Source organism: Microtus ochrogaster, chromosome 17, assembly GCF_000317375.1.
Source record: "Microtus ochrogaster isolate Prairie Vole_2 chromosome 17, MicOch1.0, whole genome shotgun sequence".
Classification (NCBI taxonomy): Eukaryota; Metazoa; Chordata; class Mammalia; order Rodentia; family Cricetidae; genus Microtus; species Microtus ochrogaster.
Window position 1 is genome coordinate 13,410,806 of NC_022019.1, and position 24,458 is coordinate 13,435,263.

At 39.7% G+C, this 24,458-nt stretch overlaps 1 protein-coding gene across 1 annotated transcript in view; it reads left to right on the forward strand.

The window, feature by feature from the left end:
- The window catches only part of Hmbox1 (homeobox containing 1), a 136,399-nt gene that overhangs the window by 23,162 nt on the left and 88,779 nt on the right, over positions 1–24,458 (forward strand). Inside the window, exon 2 of the mRNA XM_026783169.1 lies at positions 16,647–16,726. Within this exon, the coding sequence (XP_026638970.1) occupies positions 16,704–16,726 (23 nt within the window). The 5' untranslated portion in view covers positions 16,647–16,703. The remainder of the gene's footprint in view (positions 1–16,646; positions 16,727–24,458) is intronic.

The following is a 24,458-nucleotide window of genomic DNA, read 5'->3' on the forward strand; positions in this document are numbered from 1 at the left end:
CAAAAGAAACACCTTTGCTAGTGCACCTTCTCGACCCGACAGAACATGAAACAGATTAACAGAAAGAGCTATTAAGTAAGTTTATGAAATAACAATAAGAAAACAAAGTCCACTTTGAGAGAATAGCAAGGAGAGCTGATGAAAACAAGAACAGAGAACTGGCTGCCCTGAGTCTCGACTGACTGTAACATTTATGAAAGTGGATATGAAAATTTCTTTCTGCCCAGGAAGATATAAGTCTTGGGTGTGAGAACGCACAGCATAAGAAGAAATCCTTACTACTTTGGTTGCTGTTGATTTGGCTCTGTAGCCAAAGGCTGCTTGCTCTGTAGGACCCAGAACTCAGAATAGGTTCTTGAAACAGGGGAGAGCCAACTGTGCTTACGGCTGCAAGCTGACAGTCATAGCTTTTGTTAGCTTTAGGCCAGGATGGAGTAGCTAATTGCATTAATCCTCACTGCCACCACTTTATCCTTCAGGTCTGTAACTGGTCTCAAGTTCCGCCTGGCTCCTTTAACCTAACAGTTATAAGCCCCAGGCTGCACTTGTAGTTCATTTGTAACCAAGTGTTTGGGGCTTGATTGCCAAAGGGTTGGTGTGGGAAGGTGTTAAGCTGCCTCTGATAATCTGCCTCATCTCCCAATTCCTGTACTTCCTGCCTTCCCCACCAGAACTATGGGTCTGCCTCTATCTCACCCACATTAACAGACACTTCCTCTATGCAGATGTGAATGAGTACCTTAAAATATGGAAATGCTTGAATGGTTGCTTTACCGAATACGACAGTGATTCTGTTGCTTAGCTAAATTGCCCTAGAACACAAGATGCTACTTTTTAAAAATGAGTTTATTTTTAAATTCTGTAAACTTGTGTGTGGCCATGTCTGTCAATGGTTGTGTGACCATGAATGCAGGTACCCCCAGAAGCCAGGGGGTCAGAGCTTCTGGAGCTGGACTTACAGGTCATTGCGAGCTCCCGATAGGTGCTGGAATCGAACTCCGGTGCTCTATGGGAGTAGTACTGGCCCTCAACTGCTGAGCCAACTCTTCAGTCCAAGAAGCTACAATGTGATATCAGTAATTAGTATAATAAGGTAAAGAATTATTTAGTAAACCATTTCAAATGGGTAATGCTTAGCTTAGCACCTGAAGAACAAGAAAGAACCAGGCGTGAAAAGCGTGAAAAGCACGTTCTAGGTAGATTGTGCACACTGTCGGTCTCAGAAACAGTAATGACCTTGATAAACAAGCTGCCTGGTCCCAGGGCAGAGTGAGCCAAGAGGACAAATGCTGTAAGGCAGTTTATGCATACCACAGTAAGGGATTAAATGTGTTCTGTGTGTAGTGGAGCCCACTATGGGTGGGACTTTAAGTAGGGGTGTGACATTATTCGAGTTACAGGCAGCTGCCCTTGAGAACTGCTGTTAAGCTCTGGTTCCTAAGTCCTGTACTTTCCTCCTCACTGCCCCGCCCAGGAGCTCTAGCAGACACTGCACTTGTAGAAAGCTCCTGGCTCCAACCACACACGAAAACGTTCAGTCTTCCAACATGATTGTGATCAAATTTTAGGTATTTGGTAAATCATTATTTTGAAGAAGTTTTTTTAAATGCATATTTTGCTGAGCTTTGTCATTGTCTTTAAATCATGAGTTGAAATTTCCTGTGTTTATTGAAATGGTCATAGTTAGCTTGTTAATATGGTAAGCCACATCTTATACTCATTGTATTAGGATTGCAGGGACCTTTTGTATCACTGGGCTCAGCATGTCAGTTTATCATTTCCTAATATTTTATTAAGGCTCTCTGTACATGTTCCCAAGGGACACTAACACATGGATTGCTTTGCCCTTAATGTATTTGACTTGGTGTTACAGTGATACTAGCCCTGCCTGTTGAGTTGAAAAATGCTTGCTTGCCTTCTGTTTTCTGAAATAGCTTATATGAATTGCCATTATTTCTAACTTAAATGCTTGGGAGAATTCACCGTGAAACCAAAAAGCTGAACAATAAAAAGAATTGATAAGTTTTATTTAATCAAAGCTTCTTCCTAAAAGCATGATTGAATAGCAGCAGCAAGGTCATATTACAAATGGATGTGTGTTCAGATAGGTGTGATTTCTAGCCTGATTTTGTGATGTGTCCTCCAGTGGAGTGTAGAAAGGTCAGTGCTGAGCTTAACTCAAGAGCCTCTTGTATGCAATTCTAACTCCGACACTGGTGAAACATACTGTTAAATTACTGAAGGGTTTTGTTTTGTCTTTCAAGCCTCAATTTTCTTTTTTGTGAGATGGAAATACTAACATTGACAGCCAAATGGAGAAACAGACACTAATGGTATACACAGTGTCATGGCTGTTGGTGTATTCTCATTAGTTGATTGTCATTCATATGTGCTTAATCCTTAATAGTGTCCCTTTTTCAGAAAACAAACGAATTATGTCTTAAGAAAAGTCTAAAATATTTTTTACTCTTTCAATAGAAGTATAAATTCCAATTTAATCTTCTGATTCTTGATGACTGTGGAAATCAAAAGTGGGTATAGCCAAATTCTTTTCATGCTCTCTTTAAGGAAAAATGCAATCATACTATTGTCACATGCGCTCTGTAGTTTATGTCTAGCTGGTTCCTGTTACCAATGTTAGTTTTATGAGCAATCAAAATGCAGACACAGTAAATGATAGTCATTGTTACTGTGAAGGGTTAATATTATGGACATTTTAAGGATATTCTGTATGTTATGTAATTGAACCAGAACAACAAACTAAACAATCATTAGTGCACTTTTTGCCTGAAAACTTCCTCTTTTTAAGTTTTTATATTTATTTATTAATTATGTATACAATATTCTGTCTGTGTGTATGTCTGCAGGCCAGAAGAGGGCACCAGACATCATTACAGATGGTTGTGGCACCAGACATCATTACAGATGGTTGTGAGCCACCATGTGGCCCCTGGGAACTGAACTCAGAACCCTTGGAAGAGCAGGCAATGCCACTGAGCCATCTCTCCAGCCCCCCTCTTTTTAAGTTTTAATAGAATTTTACCAATCTACAAAGCAAGTGTCCACTATGAGAAATGAAAGATAGTTACGTGGCTCTCAAGAAATTGTTAGGCATTTTGAGCTACAAAGAGAATAATTTCATGTCAGATGAGAACCCTGAGGCTTCATAAACCCACTTGTCTTTGGCATAGAGAAAAATGATTATTTTAAGTGTCTGAGAGTTATATAACAGGCCTCAGCCATGCATCACAAGTTTAAACTTTGTACAGTATAGATTTATTTCAGTCTGTGTGAGTGTCTGCTTCCATCCATGTATGTGCACATGCATGCCTGCTGCCTTTGGCGGTCAGAAGAGAGAGTTATATCCTCTGGAACTGGAGCCGCAGTAAATAGTGTGAGCTGCCATGTGGGTGCTGGAAACTCAACCCAGGTCCTCTGCAATAACAGCAAGTACTCCTAACTGCTAAGCCTTCTCTCCAGCCAGAATCTTTTCTTCTTTGATACATCAGTGAACCACAAAGTTACAAACAACAACAGCTCTGGAGATGAAACTCCATATTGATCTTGAACTGTGACTTAACAGAAGTGAAAACAGCACAACTCTTTATACCTTTTTTCTTCCGCTTGTCTCAATAGCTGTGTAATGTGATTTTTTTGCTTTTTACTTTTTATTTATTTATTTTAATGTTTGATATTTGCCTCTACATTTTTCAAATACCTTCAGGTTTTCATTTGATGTTCAAATGCCCCACAACATAGGTAAGTTAGTTTTACAGCTACTTAAACATAAGAAAATTACAAGCAGAATAACAAGACCGAGATAGAATCCAACGATCCAGAACTCCTGGTTCGGTGTTGTTGAAATGGTATTTGCAGATCATCATTCATCTACTTACTCACTATTCATTATGTAACAACCATGTTCCAGGAACTATCTTGACCAAGAGGAACAGGGTCATACATGTTTTCTACCTTCCTGAAGCTTCAGTGTAGCAAGGATCATTATAAATAACCATCCAAACGCAAAGCTGCACTTCAGTGAATACTGTATGAGAACTTAGAATGTGGAGTGTTGACCTTGTCAGATTGACAGGAAAAGATGAAGTCCAGGTCTGAGGGCTAGGTATCACGTAAAGAAAGGAACTGTCAAGGCTAGACAGGGGGGGGCGTCTTGTGCAGAACAGCCACCACTGCAGAAGAGGACATGCGAACTGCAAGAGACTTGAGGAAGAGCAGGAGTTGACATAGAGATCACAGTGTAGTGGATTCTGACCACCCACGGCTGAGAAAAGGTGTTTATTTTGATAAGGCCCCTGTGTCATGTAGGCATGTTCAAGTCTTAGTGGCTCCTGCTTTATTTTACCAATTGCTCCCTAGTTCGCCTAGATGGTTCACAAAACTAAGCAGTTAGGGAACTGCTAACTCCATTCACAGGCTTCAAATTAACTCATTCGGGGAGGTCTATCCCTTTAGGGAATAAAGGAATTCGCCAAGCTGGTGACCTGTGGCCTAGGTTTTATTAGTGCATTGAATTACCAAAGCAGCTACTCTATAAAGACATGAAGAGAGAGTGAAATGATACCCTTACTGCTTCAGGAGTGTAAATATTTTCTTTTGCTGTAGCCCTTGTATATGGCATTTGTTTCTAGACTGTCGTTCCCACACTGTCCTAACGGACAGAAGTCTGGTAGCTTGTAAAGTTTTGCTTAGCTCAGTGCTTGTCCTGTTGGGTTAGAGGTGTGGACATTGTTTTCTCTGTTCTGCAGAGAAAGCCAGCTGAGGCAGATTGATTTGTACATGGTCCCATTTCAACACCACTCCTCATTTCCCAACCACCGCAACGAAGAATCGACGTCAAAGTCTGTTGTCTGGAATATGGGAAATTGATGGGATTCTAGTGACATAGGAACTCTGCTAATAATTTGAGACAGATGACAGCTACCTTGCCTTTAATGAAATGAAGGTAAATGGGCAGTTAGAGGTATTCTCAGTGAAAACAGAAGTTGGCATGTGCAGAAGTAGAAGTTGGGTAAAATGTCTCTAGTGACATGTTATTTTAGTATCTGTTAAACTCACCTTACCTACAGTGGGGCATTTAAACACAAAATGAAAAGCCTGAAGGTACTTTGAAAGATACAGAAGTAAGTATCAAACACAAAATCATACTACATAGCTACTGAGGTAGGCAGAAGAAAAAAGGTGGGTGTAATAATTGAGTTGTGCTGTCTTCACTTCTGCTAAGCCACGGTTTTATATCAACATGGAATTTCATCTCCAGAGCCTCTGAAGTGACTCCTTTCTAATCTTAGAAACTCCTCTTCCTGCCTTTGTGTAAGACAGTATTGTTCATCTTCACATATGAGTCCAAATTACCCAGGGATGGTCTTTGCTTTCTTTTCTTTTCTATGGTCTAGCACATGTTGTGGTTTTAGTGCAAACACCATCTGCATGCCTGACCATGAAGTGTTTTTTTTTCTCAGAGCCTTCGTTAGGCTGCTCCTGTGTGTTACTCATCACAGTCACTGCACTTGAGTCTCCTATGAGGAACAGCCATGCCATGCCCGGAATGTATGTTCAGAGCTTCAGCCTTCAGCAGCATCAGGAGCCTGGCTGGAGTTAGAGAGCCCCTCTTCCTGCTCAATTTTGGTCTGTCTTGAAAAGATCCTTTATCTTTTGGATCTACCCTTTACTTCTTCAGAGCTCACAAGCAGTTCAAAGAAACATATGGCAAAGATGCCATTTCTCTCATTGTCTTGTTTCCTGCTCCTTTCTCCACCCCTAGGTTTTTGTTGAATCAGTGCTGTGAACTCCAAGGCAACATGCCGTAGATGTGAAGGGGGTGTTACTGTCCCACTCTTTCTGAATTTTGTTGTCTTGGAAGTACTGAGGCTTGAACCTAGGACCTGGTGAATGCTAGGAATGCGTTCTATCTCTGAGCTGCCTCCAATGGAAAATTCTTACTAATACTTGGAATGAGCTCTGCCAGCTTGTGACATTTGCTTAAAAAAATCCTTTAATAGGTATTCATCCATTTTCAATTGGAAAATTCAAAAGGTGCCTAAAGGTAGACTATTGAGGTCTCTTTACTACTTCTATCTCTCAGTTCTCCTCCCTAAGAAACATAGGATTACTGGTTTCTTCTAAATATTTCTACAATTATTTGATGTGTGTATAGAAACAAGGCCATGTATGGGCAATTTTCCTTACCTCTTCTTCCTCTGCAACTGACAAAAATACTTTGTCCTTTCTTGTTCTTTTCAATTGAAATCTATTTCATAATGGCATGTAAAGACTTTAATAATTTAATAATGGCTGTATTGTATGGTTATCCTGTAAGTTGTTTCTCTAGCCACCTTATGGTACCAATGTAGATTATTTCTGATCTTTTGTTCTTATAAATAGTGCTGCAAGGAATAACCTTAACTGAAGTCACCTTGCCCTGTTTGACTGTGTGTTCCTGGATTAATCTCCAGAACTGGAATTGCTCGGTGGAAGGTTATCGGGATTATCATTTTGGTCCCACGCCTTTTTTTTAAAAAAATAACTCTAAAGGGGTAATTTGTTGTTACCATTATATATTCCTAGACCCTGGTGTGTACTCTGGGCTGTCTTTTAGGTGAACTAGCTTTGTCACCATTGGATTTTGTTTGATGACTGTTCTAGCAATGCCTAGGCAACAGAAAATAAACCAGGGATATGAGAAAAGAGAAAAAATGGCTTTCTTTCACAGTGTAGGAGAGAAAAATATCTCCTCCATTCTGCTTCAAACATTTAGAACTAAACTAACATTTATTTAGAGAAAAGCACACAAATTTTATTTGATAATTTGTTTTCCATGGGAACCCTCCCAAGAAGAATGAGGGCCCCAAGAAGCAATTAGTATCAAAGCTGGTTTAGACAATTACAAAGCTTTCAGTCGCGTGGTTAATCTTGGGAGAGTGACTAAGCAGATAAGGTTAGTTGAACAGGGTTTGTTTATGTAGATTTCTTCCATCCTGGACTCCTGATAAGAATGTCTTCCTTCCTCCGGTACAGGGAGGGCACCTTTCTCACGGGAGTTCTATCTCCTGCTTTCGTGAAAGTGCCCTTCTTGAAGTGCTGCCTTCAGGGTGCTTTTAACTAAAATAACTCACATGAAAGGCCAGTGTGTTTGGTATGGCAGCGTTTTTCTAGGGACAGGACAATATAAAGCATTAGTTTCCTTTCCTGCGACAAATCAGAGTGTTAGCTAAGCTCGGTGGTCTACAGTGGTAGGTATGTGGTGTCTGGAGATGCTGAGGGATGCTGTTACTTGCCTGTGGGGACAGGTGCAGAAGATCTTGTTTATATCAAAACCCAAAGCACTGATATATATGTAGTCTCAAAATTGTAGATACTGTGTAGGTTAAACAGTGTGCATCTATAGGATTGATTCAACTATACCCCCAAAGAAAAAAATTGTTGAGAATTTAGGACCCCGGAAAGTGGCTCAGTTGGTAAAGTGCTTGCCACACAAGCATGAGGATCTGAGTTGGATTCCCAGCACGCACATGGACATTGAGGAATGGTAGTGCACACCTAATTCCAGCCCTGAGAAGGTGGAGAGAGACTACCCCTAGAGCTTGCTGGCTAGCCAGTCAGTCCTAGTCAGTGAGAGACTGCCTCAAAACTATAAGGACGAGAGCGATTGAGGATTCAAAAAAATATTTGTCACAATTTAGTTTGAAGGAAGCCAGCTTTTGTGGGTGCCGAAGTTCTTTGGCCCTATCTTGGTCCTTAGATTTGTGTTTTGTGGTGGTTGTAATTACGCACAAGAAAAAATATAAGACAAAATCGAGAAAGCAGTTATTTAGCTGCATTAATACAAGAGAAGAGACGGTCTTAAATGGAACAGTAGCATTGGAACAACCTGCAATGAAGTATAATTGGCAACATTTGGTTTAGCAATGTGTGGTATGTGCAGTTCATCATATAAAGAGTAAGCTTTCCCAGCTGCGAATTTCAGTTTAAAATAATGACCCATCATTATTCCCTTAAAAGCAGTATTTGTGAGTCTACCACCAGTTCATATGAGTGTAAAATGAAGCATTTTCACAGTCTTTCACAGAGGGTTTTCTAGTCTCTCTCTCTCTTTTTCTCCCAGTTTTTGAGACAGGGTTTCTCTGTGTATCTTTTGCTGTCCTGGAACTTGCTTTCTAGACCAACCTGGCCTGGAACTCACAGAGATCTACCAGTCTCTGCCTCCCAAGTGCTGGGATTAAAGGCATGCGCTGCCACACCCAGTGTCTAGTCCACTTTTTGAAGTAAATTTAGTAAGATATAATTCATGTACTTAAGGTAAATTCACTTATGTTTAAAATTTTGTAACACCATCATCCAAAATCCACAGAAGATACTCCTTTTAGATTCTTTTCCTTCTTTTTGAAAGACTGGTTCTGTAGCCCTAGGTAGCCTAGGATTCATAGTATCCTCCTACCCCAGCCAGTAGGCTGAGATACTGTTGTGAGTCATGGCTGCCTCTTGGAAGATACTTTGTTTTCTCTTTGTTTTAAAATCTCTTCTGTGATGGTTATACCTCTGCTTACTCTCTTATCTCCCCCTTCTCCCCCTTACAAGATCCTGTCCCATATTCATGTCCTTTTATTTTGTGAGCACTGACTTTAACCACAATGTCTGTGTGTCCAAGGGCAGAACTATCTAGTGGAGCCTGGTGGGCTCACCTTTGGGTCACAACTGAAAACAGTGACTGCTCTTCCCTCAGAATCCATCGGTATTTAGTAGTTTAGTAAGGATGGTTAGGGCCCTATGAGCTCCTTCCTGATCCATGCTTGGCTGTTGACAGGTTCAGTGTTGTGTAGACCTGGTAGATATTTTTAAGCATTGTATAAAATAGGTATTTTCACATTTTTATTTATAGATAAACACAAATAAGTAATTAAGACCAGGGTACATATTTAGCATATTTATTGTGCTGGTTAGAAATAATGTAAAGAATCATTGATTTGAATCTGGAAATTATCACGAAGATGAAAGAGTTCTTGTGGAGTTAGAGAGATTGAGGAACATTTAGCTGCTCAGTCAAGAGGCCCATAGTGTGGTTCTTAGCGCCCACATTAGGGGTCTTACAACCTCCTTTAAGTCCAGGTCCCAGGGAATCTGAAGCCCCTTCTGGATTTTTTAGGTACTCACAAACAGGCACACCCATACACATAAGTGAGAACAATAAAAACAAATCTCTAAAGAACTCTTTCCATCTATAATTTATAGCACAAAGATTTTTTTGAGAGCTGGTGTTGTTATCTAGTTGCTTACAATAAATAAAAACACTATATTTGTATGGTGTTATAACAAGCTTATACTTGTTATAGAATTCTGGGCTCCTTGATTTTATCAGTAGATAACTGAAGGAAATAATTCAGAGTAAGGGTCTGTAATCCATGAAAACTATAGCAGATAAAGACAAGATAAATTGTTACTATTTTGAAATAAATATATGCTCCTTTTCGGATTGAAGGTCATGGAGGAACATAGAAAGTAGGGATACTTAGCTCTGAACTCTTTTTTTAAAAACATGGGTATTTAGAAAAACCGAGTATCCCCTGTGGTGGTTGAATGAGAATAGCACAGAGACTCGAATATTTGAATGCCTGATCTCCAGTTAGTGAAACTGTTTGGGAAGGATTAGGAGGATTGACTTTGTTGGAGGAAGTGTGTCACTTTGAGGTTTCAAAAGTTCATGACAGGCCCAGTTAGCCCCTCTCTCTGCCTGGCCATTGTTGTTCAACATGTACAACTCCTACCTGTCCGCTGCTGTGCTTCCCAACATGATGGTCATGGCCTCTATTACCCTCTGGAATGGTGAACCCCAAATTAAATGCTTTCTTTTATAAGTTGCCTTGATAATGGAGTTCCTTCACATCTATAGAAAAGTAACTAAGACACTCCCCATTTCAGCTACATAAACGTGGAAGCTGAATACTAACTCTGTAGGAAGTAGAGTCAGCCCTCTATGGCGTGCTGGGCTATGAATGGGATAAAGCTTGGGGCAGCTCTCAGGAACACTCCTAATTTTGTAGTTATTGTGATTCTTTATTTCAAGTTATCTTTGCCAAGCTTTTTTCTTCCCTTTCTCTTTTTCTGTTTTTAAACGGGGGCTTGTATCGCCTAGGCTGGTCCTGAATTCTTGATTCTTGTCTCAGCCTTCTGAATACCACAGTTACAGGCGTGTGCTATCCCGCCTGGCTAGCTCATCTTTTCCCTTGCAGTATGTGGAGAGCTCAATTCCCTGGTTCTCTGCCTTCTGTACTCACCAATGCCGATGGATGCTGGGGCTCATCTAGGAAGGCTCTGTGTGTACTTTATCAAATTTTTTTGTTTTCATTTTAAACTGAGGTGATTGGAAAATATGGTCTTCTCATTAGCATCAGTTAACCCAAGATGTTGTACTTTACCCTATTGTAGCTTAATGAATTCACTTTCTTTAATTTTGTAATTATTTCTGTGATTAAGCATTAGGAAACTGCTGGATTGAGGGGAGTGCAAAAAGAAGGGGACAGCCGGACGGTGGTGACACACGCCTTTAATCCCAGCACTCGGGAGGCAGAGGCAGGTGGATCTCTGTGAGTTCGAGACCAGCCTGGTCTACAAGAGCTAGTTCCTGGACAGGCTCCAAAGCTACAGAGAAACCCTGTCTCGGGGAAAAAAAAAAACAAAAAACAGAACAAAAAAAAAAGAGCAGGTGTAGCTACTAGGCAATAGTGACACAAAGAACAGGTAGTTATATGTACTTGGTATGCGATTAGAAAAAAAGCAAATATGTGATTGTTTTGCTTTTTAAAATAAAAATGGAGTTTAGAGAAGAAAGCTGAAAAAAGTGTAATTGTACCCTGGGTGTTTGCTCAATGACTGTGCAAACAAACTATACACTATCTAAAAAAATACACAAAAAGACTCATGGTGTGCACAGTATCTAAAGTGAGTTTCTAGGACCTGGGAACCTGGTTCTCTCAGCAGGTCAGGACCTGAAGAGGAGCTGCAGAGTCAGCCGATAATCACACAACTGTCTCACACACAAAGATACCTCGCCAGCATGTCAGGGTCTCTTTTATTTTTCCCTTACCTCTCTCCTCATGTTTTTCTTCTACATACAGCTGCATACACACACAGGAGACTTTTCTGAGGGCCAAAGCTTAGTTCTTCATTTTATTTTTCTTTCTGTTGCTTGTTCTACTGTTCTTTCTCTGGTTTCTACCCTGGTGTTTCCTTCTTCCCTGCTCTTCTACTTCTATATCTTTCCTGATGTTTTCTTTTTATCTCTTCCCTGATGTATTTCTTCTACATCTTTCCTTTCTCCTTTCTTATTTTTTTCCCATACAGCTTATGTACTCCAGCAAAATTTGAAAAAATAATAAATATAAAATATAAAATTTACAATATGGTTATATTCTATTTTTCTCCAAGTGAATGATTATAATGAATACAAGAATAAAACAGCTTGTTTCTTATTTCCCTTACATGATTAAACATTTTACATATTAATTTGTGAAAAATAAATTATTCCCAAAGACCCACATAAAACCATGTCTAAGCAACTTGTTATAGATTAACAGAAAACAAGCAAGGTGTTTTTCTCAGTTAGTTCTTTTACTGGCAGGCTGCATTTTGCTGTTACAAAGAAAGGATCAATCATTTTATTATTTATCTCTAAAAGTAATATTATAAAAAATTTGAAATAATCACAAATCTAAACTTTGTATATATAAAACAATCAGTTATTTCTACTTTTAATCCTCAAAGTGCACACCCAATTATCAACAGGTTCTTTTTTATTATATCGAAGCTGGGGGCAGAAATGGGTACAAGAATTTATCATCCCCTTTGATCACCAACCCATTTTTAGCAAGAAAGGCGCATCAGCTACTAATAACTGGGCTGCCTTTGTTCTTGTTCCTTGACCTCAGTGAATTCCTCAATCAACTATTAAAAGTGTGCCTTTCTTAACTTTAAATTGTTCCCCAAGACTTTCTACATCAAAGCCATTAACAAAAACATCTTAGTCTAACTTTACTAACAATCTACATATCATTAATCTGCTTCAGCAGCAATGCCTGGAAAAAGTCAATTACTGTTTTCTTTCTTTTTTTTTTTTTTTTTTTTTTGGTTTTTTGAGACAGGGTTTCTCTGTGGTTTTGGAGCCTGTCCTGGAACTAGCTCTTGTAGACCAGGCTGCAATTACTGTTTTCTTAGTCCCTAGTGAGGGATTAGAAATCCCCTTAGAGTTTTCATACAACTCATAGATTTTGAGGGACATGGTGACCTCGAGGGCAATAAACAGCGATATGCTCAATAACAGCATGAAGTCCTCGGGACATTTAGTCCTTGGGGCTCTGCCTCTCCAAGCCTCACCCAGTGTGAGTAAGCTGTCCGCCAGGTCATATTCCATGAGTTCCAAACTATTTGCTCTTCCATTGACATGGCCTTCAATGTTGCCCTCATTACTCTTCAGAAGTCTTGTGTTGTGTCTGAGGAGCCATGCCCCTTAGGGAAGCTCTACCACCATACTGGGAAAAAAAAGGTCCTGCAAGGATAAATGAGATAGGAATGCCCAGCTTGGAAGCTGCAAATGTTATGCTGATATTTTAAAAGTTGTGTGTATGTGTGTGTGGGGGGGGAGGACAGCAATGTAGTCAGTGTCTGTCAAGCCAGGTGAGTTGAAGTGAGAAGAAATAACCTTAGAATCTAGAAAAGCAAGATCTTTATCAGTAAATCTCTCCACGAAGTTTTCCCAGCACTGGGAATGTAGAAGCAGCAGGGGTATCTGCAAGGCTATAAGATCTTGACAGGTAGGGTGTGTAATAATTCTTACAGAGTAAAAAAAATCTCCGAGGTATGTGATACGCCTGTTTAATCATGAATGCTGAACATGCTCAGTGCATCACATTGAAGTATTTGCTCCAGAGAAACAATACAGAAATGATAATGGCATCATTAACCCTACAGTTTGAAGATGAAGCCTGTAATTCAGTAAGAAAAGCTGATTGACCTTGGGCAGCTAGTGCCTTTAATGTTCCTCAGGTGATTGTGAACTTCAATAAATTGGTTCACATAAAGCCTTCGCCCAGTGAATCTGGCTGAGAGAATAGCCATTAAATTTATAGTCTGAAACTACCTGGAGGAATTATTTGAGAAATTAGTATTAGTATTTTATATCTTTTTGGTGGTTGTGGTAAAAAGGCACACAGGGTCTCAGGCTAGTCCGGAACTCACGTTGTGACTCGGGCAGGTCTTCCCAGGTGCTGAGATGGATGGCATGAGCCACTCTGGACAATCTGGTCTTCTCCTTGTCTTCCTCCCTTCTTTTTTTTTTAACCCTTTGGAGGTGAGGACCAAACCGAAGGCCTTGCACTTAGTAGGCAAGCACTCTACCACTGAGCTAAATCCCCAGCCCCCAAGCCCTAATATTCTAACTGTGATGCATTTTAGATTTCTGTGTGTGTGAATCTGTCTTCTCACATGTCACCAACCATTCTTCACCCCACATTTACCATCTGCCTCACAGACAGATGCTAAATATAGAAGGCAGTATTTATCTGGAACTATTCAAAGGAAAAATGCTTGACGTGAGTGAAACACCTCTGATTAATGTCCTAAACCATAAGCTTTTAATTGTTTTGTCTTTAACAAAAAAGTTGATTCAGGCTGGGGTTGTGCTGTGGTGGAGTGGGGCCTAGCATGTTTGAGCCCCAGGTTCTGTCCTAAACTCTGTCTTTAGCCTCTTATTGGCTAACTCTCACATCTGGATTTAACCCATTTCTATTAATCTGTGTATCACCACGAGGTTGTGGCTTACCGGAAAGATTCAGCATGTCTGATTCTGGGGGCTCCATGGCGGTTCTCTCTATCTGTTTTCTTTCTTCCAGAATTCAGTTTTGTCTTCTCCACCTACCTAAGTTCTGCCCTATCAACTAGGCAAAGGCAGTTTAAAGAAACTTATCCAATGAAAGCAACACACAGACAGAAGGAACTCCTGCACCAGGCCCAGGGTGGGAGGGTGCTGTGGTGTCTGCTTGTTAACTGTCCAAACTGTGTTGGGTGCATTAAGCAGTTAGTTCCAGATTCTGTGTTTGCAAATTTCCATAATTTTTTCTTCATCTCTGTCTCTGTATGTTTGTTTGTGTGTGCTTGTGTGTATGTGAGCAGGTGTGAAGGCCAGAGGTGAGTGTCAAGTGTCTTCCTCATTTGCTCTCCCCTTATGTTTTGAAGACAGGTCTTCACTGAACCTGGAGCTCACTGTTAGCTAGCCTAGCTGGCCAGCAGGCCCCAGAGGTCCTCCCATCTCCACTTCTCCAGAGCACTTCTGTGCCCGGCCCATTTTAACTAATTAATTATTTATTTTTATTGGCAAATTATTTTTGCTTTGCTTTTAATTAATTTGTTGTTTTATTTTTAACATGTGTGCTGGGAATCCAGCTGTTCTTCATGCTTATGCGGCAAGCACGTTACCCTGAGCTGCCTCCACAGCCCCATTCTTTGTTTTATTGAGACAGGATCTTTCTATGCAGCTCTTAACTGATCTGGCAATTTTGAGTAAACCAGGCTGGCCTTGAATTTGCAGTGATCTCTGTCTCTACTTCCTGGGTGCTAGGATTAAAGTCCTATACCACCATTCTGGCTTAGGTTTTTTGTTTTGTTGTTTTTATTATTTGTTTATTTATTACTATGTGTCTATGGGTACATGGTGAAGGGAGGGTGGCAGTCTCCTCTGTCTGTCACAGTGCAGGTGAAGGTCAGAGGATTACATTCTGGTGTTGGTTCTCTTTTACTTTTTTTGTGGGTTTGGAGTGCTGAACTCAGCTCACCAAGCTAGCACAGCAAATGTCTTTACCAGTTGAGCCATCTTGCTGGCCCACGGTATAGCCTAGGCTAGTCTCTAACTCATTTTCTCCTGCCTCAGCCTCCAGCATATCCTGCTGACCTTTTTAAGTTTGCAATTAAAAAAGAAAATTTGTCAGATATATAGTTAAAAAAATCAACAGGAAACTCAATAGTATTTACCCCTGGGCAGAAATACTGAGAGCTATCAGATCGGTTTTTGTTTGGGCACTGTTATTATTTGCTATAGCAAGCTATTGAAGACCTGTTTCAGGCCTTTGTTAAAATGTGTAGAAGGTCTGGCATCTTCTAAATTTTGTCATTAGATATGTTGCTGTGTTATTGTTTACCATTATCTTTTTCTGCCTGGAGTATATATTTTTATATATAAAGAAGAAATTTTGTTACTTTTGCTGAGAAATGCAATCAGCAGTATTTCCAAAAGTAGATTTTCTTTGTACTTTACACTTATTTTAAAGACAGGTATTTGGGTGTTTTTGTTTTTGTTTTTTTGTTTTTTGTTTTTGTTTTTCGAGACAGGGTTTCTCTGTGGTTTTGGAGCCTGTCCTGGAACTAGCTCTTGTAGACCAGGCTGGTCTCGAACTCAGAGAGATCCGCCTGCCTCTGCCTCCCGAGTGCTGGGATTAAAGGCGTGCGCCACCACCGCCCGGCCTAGGTATTTGTTTTTTAATCAGAAAGAAAGTTAGCTATGGCAGTAACTTCATTAACACTGTAGTTTAGAGTATTTGGCTGCACAGAGTTTCTGACTTTACTGTGCATCCACCAGGGGCATCAGTCATAGGTAGATACTTGGGTCTTGCTTAAAGTAATTAAATGATGATGGGTATTTCGGGTATTTCAGTGTGAGTCATGTCAACATTTTTACTAATTGACTTCTGATTTGTATCTTAATTTGCAATTTATGGAATTAGTTGTTTCCATCTACAGATTAAGGTTTGAAATGCTGATAAATTTAGTCTTTGGTCTTTGATTCCTAAACCATGGATAGATGTAGGAGAGGGAGAAAGAGAGGGAGAGAGATAGAGAGAGACAGTGAATATTGATTTGAATCAGAATATTTATTTGCTAGCCTTACTCTGTCACTCATGTGTGCTGTGTTAGTCATCTGAGTCAGAAGAATATTTATCTCTCTTTAAGTTGGTAGTAATAGCTACTACCAGTGCTAGCTTCTGAAGTGCTTCATCACTTCCTCTTAAAAACTGAAAACATTCTCCAGTATACTTGTGATAGTTGAGACTCAGAAAAATTGAGTCCACCTAGCAGCAAGATAAGCATTACACTAGCAGTCTACCCCAGAGCCCACCTGCAGCTAAGCTGTACTGGGGCATGCTGTGTTATAAGAGTCTTCCTAAGTGCCTGGTACCATGGAAAAGACGGCTGGAAGCTGGGGAGTGGAGCTCAGAGGGAGAGTGCCGCCCTGGTATGGGTGAGAGCCAAGGCTTACTCTCCAGTTAAGGGTTTGTTGAATGCCATTAGAGTGTGTGCATCTCATTGCAAGTTTAGATCCACTTCTGTGGGTGGTTCCCGATAGCAAGTTAAATTCGGTGAATTTTTTTTTATTGCTCTCCCCCCAAGGAAATCATTTGGAAAGCTATTAATGTCATTTTTCTGTGTTTTTTGTTTTTTAAGTTTTGCTCCAATTCAAAATTCCAAAATAATTTTGGGAAAAAAGTTTAGTAGATATTAACTCTTAATACTCCAAAGTTGTATAATTAAACTTTTTATTCAATGCTGAGTTACATAACTGTTTCTCAATTTCTGTCTTTATTCCACAGAATGGTAAATAAGGCTGGCCGTCTCTGGAAAGGCCACTGATCCGCCTCATGTAAAGTATGCTCAGTTCCTTCCCAGTGGTGTAAGTATCCTTCTCGGCTCTAATGTTAGCTGATTGGGACTGTGACTCAGATTTGATGACAAATGCTTTCAGAATTCAAAGAATTTGTTTAAATGGCTTTGGCTTGTGTGTGGAGGTCAGGTCAGGTTGGTGGAAGGTAATACTATCTTCCATGTGGGATCAAACGCAGGCTTAACGGCAAGTACTTTACCTTCTGAGCCATCTTGCCAGCCCAAGGTGAAAGAAATTCTTAGGAAACTGTTCAAATGGTGTATGTCTTTGACATCAAGGTAAACAAGTGTAATCATCTGGTGAGGAATGAGGTTTCAGACCTGTGAGGTTTTTGTTTTTTCTTTTTTACCATTTTTACTTTGAACATTGTATTTTGACATTATTTTCCATTTAAACATAAGTTTTCATATTTATTAATTATTTTCTTAAAAATTATTTTAATTACGTACATGTGTGGGCATGCACTAGTGAGTGCAAGTGCCCAAGGAGGCCAGAGGCTTCAGAACTGGAGTTACAAGTGATTGTCAGCTGTTCCGTGTAAGTGTTAGGGACCAAGCTCAGGTCTTCTACAAGAACAGTAAGTGCACTTAACTGCTGGGCTTCCTCTCTGGCACCGCCATTATTTTTAACTGTTTAATAGCCTAGAAGCTGGTGAGGTAGGTGGTTATGTGTTGGCAGAAGCTCCAGTTGCATTCTTAGGAATAAGCAGAATATAAAAAGCATTCTCTCTTACTGCTTGATTTGTGTGCAAACTCCTGAGGACACTGTAGCCATTTCTCTTTCCCTACTGCAGATGGTAACGTAGTTCTGCCTCTTAGCTAATGGAGTCAAGACAGAGAGATACAAATGGAGATAGTGGTGTTGTGTCAAGAATGTTTTTGTGCTGGAATATGAACTGTAACCACCAGTTCATATAAAATAGGCCTCAGAATAAAAGTATTCCGGGAATCTCAGAAATTAGAGAAGATAAAGGGCCTATTAGCTCATTAAGCTCATCTTCAGCGTCGAGTGCAGAGTGCCTTGAGCCCAAGTAATTTCTAAAGTTTGGTGGAGTCTGTTTCACTTAAATTTCTTCTGTTTTGGTTGACAGTTCTACAATCTAATAAGTAGACATTAAGATTGGTTTTCTTTATTACTTAGGTTTCTCTTTGAAGCCCCCTCCACCCCCCAGCACATACATACATTGATTCTGTGATTTAGTGCAAAGTCTCTGGAGGAGATCCAGATGACAGAACTGTCGCCTGAGTTTCTGCTGAGTAGCTGTGCCCTAGGAAAGGCGCTTTATCTTTGGGACTTTGCCCTCCCCACCCACCCTTGCCTGCTTGCTGTTTTCTTTGTCTTTTTCTGTTCCTTTTCTTTTTCTTCCCCACCCTTGTTTTTGGAGACTGGAGTCTCACTTTGTCTAAAATAGCCTGGAACTTGCTGTATGCCTCAGATTGACCTTAAACTCAACAAAAAAAAATTTGGTTATCTTCCTCAGTGCTGAGATTGTAGATGTATACCACCACATCTGGCTCTTTGACATCAAATGAAAATAAAGAGATGATCAAAATATAGGTTCACAAATCACACAATTCATTGGCACACAAAGAAAAGCCTCTGCTTGGTTCACAGTTCTTTTTTGGGGGCTGGGGGGGGGGTTCAAAGACAGGGTTTTTCTTTCTCTGTGTAACAGTCCTAGCTGTCCTGGAACTAGTTCTTGTAGACCAGGATGGCCTCAAACTCAGAGATCCGCCTGCCTCTGCCTCCCGAGTGCTGGGATTAAAGGCAGTCACCATTGTCTGACCCTATTTTGTGTTTTGAGACAGGGTCTTGTGTAGCCCAGACAACCCTCAAAACTTGCTACATGGCCAAGGATAACCCTGAACTCCTAGTCTCCCTGCCTTAGCCTCCTAAAGTTTCTGAGGAGTGGGTCAGTAACATGAACAAACCTCAGAGGTCTGTAGTTAAAGTACAGTTTTGGTACATCTTAACCACACAGTGAATTCCTAAATTTTTGAAGCTTAGGTGTTCAGTTAGTGCAGTACTGGTTTCTATGGGAAGTAAAGCTTACCACCCAGGTGTACCTTTAGGGGAGTGACAACGTCTGTGGATACTCACAGTAGAGATCTGCAAGATCACGAAGAGGACACATGGAGGTCACCTTGATTGACTGCTGAATGCTTAGCCTCAAACAGAACATCTGTGCCATCCCGTCCAAGGCCTTGCAAGGCCCAGAACGTTGAAGAGAGGAAGCAGAAGGACTGTGGGACCCACAGGACAGAGGAGTGCAGTGGGAATGCTCCCTTCTGTGACATGAATGCAGTAGCCAGCACATTGTATACACATTATTGTCACAATTTTTATTTTTTTTATTTTTTTAAATATTTATTTATTTATTTATTATGTATACAATATTCTGTCTGTGTGTATGTCTGCAGGCCAGAAGAGGGCACCAGACCTCATTACAGATGGTTGTGAGCCACCATGTGGTTGCCGGGAATTGAACTCAGGACCTTTGGAAGAGCAGGCAATGCTCTTAACCACTGAGCCATCTCTCCAGCCCCCTTGTCACAATTTTTAAAAGAATTCATTCAATTAAATTAGAAAGCAAAATTAAGGAATGTATTGACAAATGAAAGCAGCTGTAAGATTTTTTTTTCCTGTGGGTTTTTTTCATTTGTTTTCTTTTGTTTCTTTTTCGCACTTGCTGCTGGAGGGCAGTGCTGATAGCAGCAGGTGAAGTTGCAAAGCTTTCCAATTGTCAAACTTAAATGTTTTGAAGGCTAGTAGTTCTAGTCAGCAACTTTCTACAGGGTCTGGGGAGCTGTAATGTGACATTTCTAAAAGAAGGAAGAGTTTTCAAGTGAATGGGTGTTGACTCCAGATTCTCATGTACAGGACTCTGATGAGAATTAATATTCTCTGGCCTGTACACTCAGTACTTGGGACACAAAGGCTGAAGGAGCTTGTGTTCAAGTCCAGCCTGAGCTACATAGCAAGACTCTGTCTCAGACATGTCAAAACAACAAAGTACTTTACCATCCAAGAGTAAAAGGAGGAGCTTCATGAGCTGCATCCTCAGATGATGGACATCTCTCTGCTGTATCTTATAAACATATTTGTTATGTATGGCAGTGTTTGCAATCATTTTAAAACTGCATAACAGATTATCCTCCAAACTGCACAAAATGGAACTCAATCGGTGCTAATTTAAAAGAACACTAAGCTTGATTGACACACTGGAATGGAATATAATTATACATTTCACAAAATCTTTTTATTATGAAAGGGACATTTACAGGTGGTCTATAGCCATAGGCTGTTCTTAGGCTTTAGTCGGTTTATCTAATAATTTGAACTAAAGAATCATTTTACACTGCAATGAGGCTCAGTTCACTGTAAATATTATTTCTTACTTACTCTTACATGTCATTTTCTTTCTTGAAGCCACGTATTTGATAGAGGTAATAATGAAGAGAGGGAGCAATGTATATAAATAGTAAGTAGGGCCTGGAATGTCTGAATCATCCTACAGTGACCACATAAAGCAAAATGGGTTCTGCCTAGTCATTCTGTACAAGATAAAAACAGCAGAAATGGCCAGGCAGCGGTGGTACACGCCTTTAATCCCAGCACTCGAGAGGCAGAGGCAAACGGATCTCTGTGAATTCGAGGCCAGCCTTCTCTACAAGAGCTAGTTTCCAGGACAGGCTCCAAAGCTACAGAGAAACCTTGTCTCAAAAAACAAAAAACTAACAGCAACAACAAAAAAACTAGCAGAAATGATCTGAGAGAAAACTTTGTCTAAAAGTTAACTATTGATGCTTTGCTATTCTTGTCATTTTGCCCCTGTGATTTCAGTGCTAATTAATCATTTCTTAATGCTTTAGCTAAACTCTTCTGTTATCTGTCTTTGGAATATCACTTATAAAGTATATCCCAAGCCTGTGGCTTGTCTAGAAAGGTTTTAGGTATTATTGCAAAATATGGTCTAAATATCTCAAGATGTACTGTGGTCTTACAGTTTCAGTTTAGGAACTGAGCTTTAAGTCCTGAACTGAATTGTTCTTTTCAAGTTTAATCTTTGTCTATCCTATTTGAGTGTCAAAATTCTTAAATTATTTTCAGTTAGTGTTAGCTGGAGCCTACATTCAAATTAGTAATTTAAAGCAAAACTGCCCCTTATCCTGTAAGTGATCTTTGTGCATCAGAAAAGTAATTTAACTCCTCAATGTCATCTTTTGTCATGTGAGGATCACTGGCATTCTGGTCCTAGATGACCTTTAAAGATCATTTGCTGCTGTTATTTTATGAAACTGCTTACACTAGGTAAATTATGAGAAGTACAAGTGGAATATGGCATAGTATATCCCATCATGTGTATTGATGTGCATTGGCATCTTATTCTCAGTGTCCACAAGAACTTCTAATCATTTGTGTGTGCTTGTGTTTTCTTGTTATGTGCGTGATGTGATGCTGTTGTCCTCCTAAGTCACTCTTTGGATCCTGGCAACTGTGACCTCTGCGTTAGCTCCCTTGGCAGTTGGGGCTGTTCTTGGTACAAATTATAGATATCCATTTAAATACAGTGAAGTGTAAAGGGAAGTTGATTGTTTCACCAAATGAAAGAAGAGCAGAATTGTAAGAAGCTTAATAATTACAGGGCAACAATAGGATGCTGCTGGGTTTTTCCCTTGTTCTCTGCAATTTTTGGTTATCTGCTTTATTCTTCCATCAGCTCCTGCTTCGCGAAAGTATTCCTATGACTTAGCACACTTACACTAACTGTCCAGCTTACCATAGTCTAAGTAGACTGTTTTGAAGAGAGCCCAGTTTCTATTCCTGTGATTGTCTGTTCACCAGAAGTTGATTTCTTTGAAGAGCTGACCCAAGAACATGTGCTTAGGAATGATTAGGTGTTCTGGGTAATCAAGGTAATAGGTGGGCCCTATTGCTCCCCATATGATGGATGATACTGGAATAAAAGTGGTTTTCTGTTGTTTATGGATCCTAAATGGTGTAAAGTATTTCAGATACTGTGAATTCTTTGCTCATAGATAGTGTTGTGTCATATAGAAGGAGGCTTGAAGAACTGCACATGACTTGTGATCTACACTGACTGAACAGGATAGGAAAATATGGTTAACTTTCCTGCATCTAGATAAAATAGTTCTTAAAGTTAGACATCTAAGGGAAGAACAGTTTGTGAAATACTTTGATTAGATGAAGACTGAAGGTACCAAAACAGAGCTTTTATTTTAAAGGGAAAGTACCTATGAAGATGAAAAAGTATTTATGAGGGGAAACTAAAATTTGCCAAGCCAGTAAATTCAGGGGTAAATTATTTTGATTTGGCAACTATTTAAAAAAAAAAATGGAGCCAGAGAAGTAGCTCTGTGGCTCAGAGTGAAAACTGCTCTTAAAGAGTGCTTGAATTTTATTTTAAGATAGGTCTCACTAAGTTACAGGATGGCCTTGAACTTAGTCTGCTGCCCACGTGGGCTGTGAAAGTTGTTATCTTTGTGCCACCAGGCTGGCCTGAGACTTTCTGAAAGGTACAAAGGTATCCTAAGCCCCAGTTTCCTTAACAATTCATACTGTAATATTAAAAAAAATAAGTTGTATCTACCACACAGACTTGCTGTGAGGATTACATGAGGTTATACTGTATGAAATTCCTGCCCAATTTCTTAATTCAATTGGATTTTTCTACAGTATTGTCCAGGGGTTGAAGAAATAGTAAGCTCTCCACAAGGCTTAGGGGACTGTCTAGAGCACATTTGTCTTTAATGGATAAGAAAATGTCTTGAGGGCTGGAGAGATGGTTCAGCGGTTAAGAGCATTGCCTGCTCTTCCAAAGGTCCTGAGTTCAATGCCCAGCAACCATATGGTGGCTCACAACCATCTGTAATGAGGTCTGGTGCCCTCTTCTGGCCTTCAGACATACACACAGACAGAATATTATATACATAATAAATAAATAAATATTTTTAAAAAATATCTTGACCTCTGTTTCTCTTAGTAATTATTTATTTCAAGGTTATTCCATGCCACATATCATATCTGTGACTAGAAAATACAGATTAGAATAGAGATGATTATTATTTTCAAAAATACTAAATTCAAAAATCAGATTTTAGGGTCAGAGAGAGATGGTCAGCAGTTGTGAGCACTTGATGTCTGCAGAAGACCTGGGTTGGTTTTCAGTCCCTACATGATAGCTTACAAAACTTTTTGTAACTCCAGCTCTAGGACATTCATCGCCCTCTTCTGGCTGCTCCTATTACTGCATGCATGGGGTGCCCATACATACATGCAGACTGACACTCAATACAGAATAATAGACAAATACATAAATCTTTTTAAAAGTCAGCTATTGTTTAAAAAGTAACTCAAAGAGAGAATGTTTTTATGATGTAGCTAATGTCTTAAAATACCAAGTTTCTCTCTAAGAAAACATTTTCTAGTGTTCTACAGTGTCTTATACTAGTTTAGGTGGAAACATGTAGAACCAATTTTCAAGACATGAATAGCTCCAGTTGGCTGTACATATGAGGGATTGATTCAAGAGCATGTCGCAGAGATGAGAAGCTCACGAGACTGCTAAGCTAAGAAATAGAAACAGTGCTTGGTGTGTTGTTATATTTCTATAACCGAGTATTTGTGTAGTCACTAGTATTTTCTTAGACTAAGCCAAGCGAAACAGTTTTCACTGAATGACCTAACAGTTCTTTGTCAGTTTTGCTGATATTTGGAAAAGCAAGATAACACAGACTTTTCCACCAATTTCCCATTAATATGCTAATATGCATTAATATATTTTGAAATTGAAAAAAAACCTTTACATTACCACATAGTCTAAGCTTGATGCACTATATGTTGTAGGAGGCTGCTTGTTTGTTCCCAGTTGCTCAGCCCCAAAATAATTACAAAGAAACTCTATTCATTAAATCAATTCTTGGCCTATTAGCTCCAATTTCTTACTAGCTAGCTCTTTCATCTTAATTTAACCCATTTCTATTAATCGGTATATTGACACGTGGTTGTGGCTTACTGGCAAGTTTCCATCCGGTGTCTGTCTCTGGCAGGGCTATATGACTTCTCCTTGACTCCGCCTTCTTTTTCCCAGCATTCAGTTTAGTCCCGTCCCCCTTCCTTGTCCCCCTCAACCTCGCCTTGCTCTATTCTGCTAAACCACTGGCCAAAATAGCTTCTTTATTTATTAACTAATAAAAGCAACACATATACAGAAGAACCTCCCACACCAACTATACGTACTTTACCTGATGAATTGGCATTTTAACATAATAAACATTTTGTTTCCAAATTTTGGTTGGTTACCAAAACTGAAAAACATAATTTTATTCCATTAAAAATTAGTTTTTATTTTATAACTGATACACTCCTACTAAAATCAGAATTTGTACCAAACCACAACAAAAAAAAAAGTCTATTAGGACTCATGTCTTTTTCTTTTCTTTCTTTCTTTCTTTCTTTCTTTCTTTCTTTCTTTCTTTCTTTCTTTCTTTCTTTCTTTGTTGTCATGTTTGTGTGTGTGTGTGTTATTAATATGTATATGAAGGCATGCGGAGGCCAGAAGTGGACATTCGGTGTCTTCAGCAGTTGCTCTCTACCTTCTTTTGAGACAGGGACTCTCACTAAAACCACAGCTCATTGACTAGCTTGACTGGCTGGTGGTCAGCAGGCCCCAACAATCTGATCTCTACCTCTCCAGTGCAGGAGCTGTCATGTGCTGCTG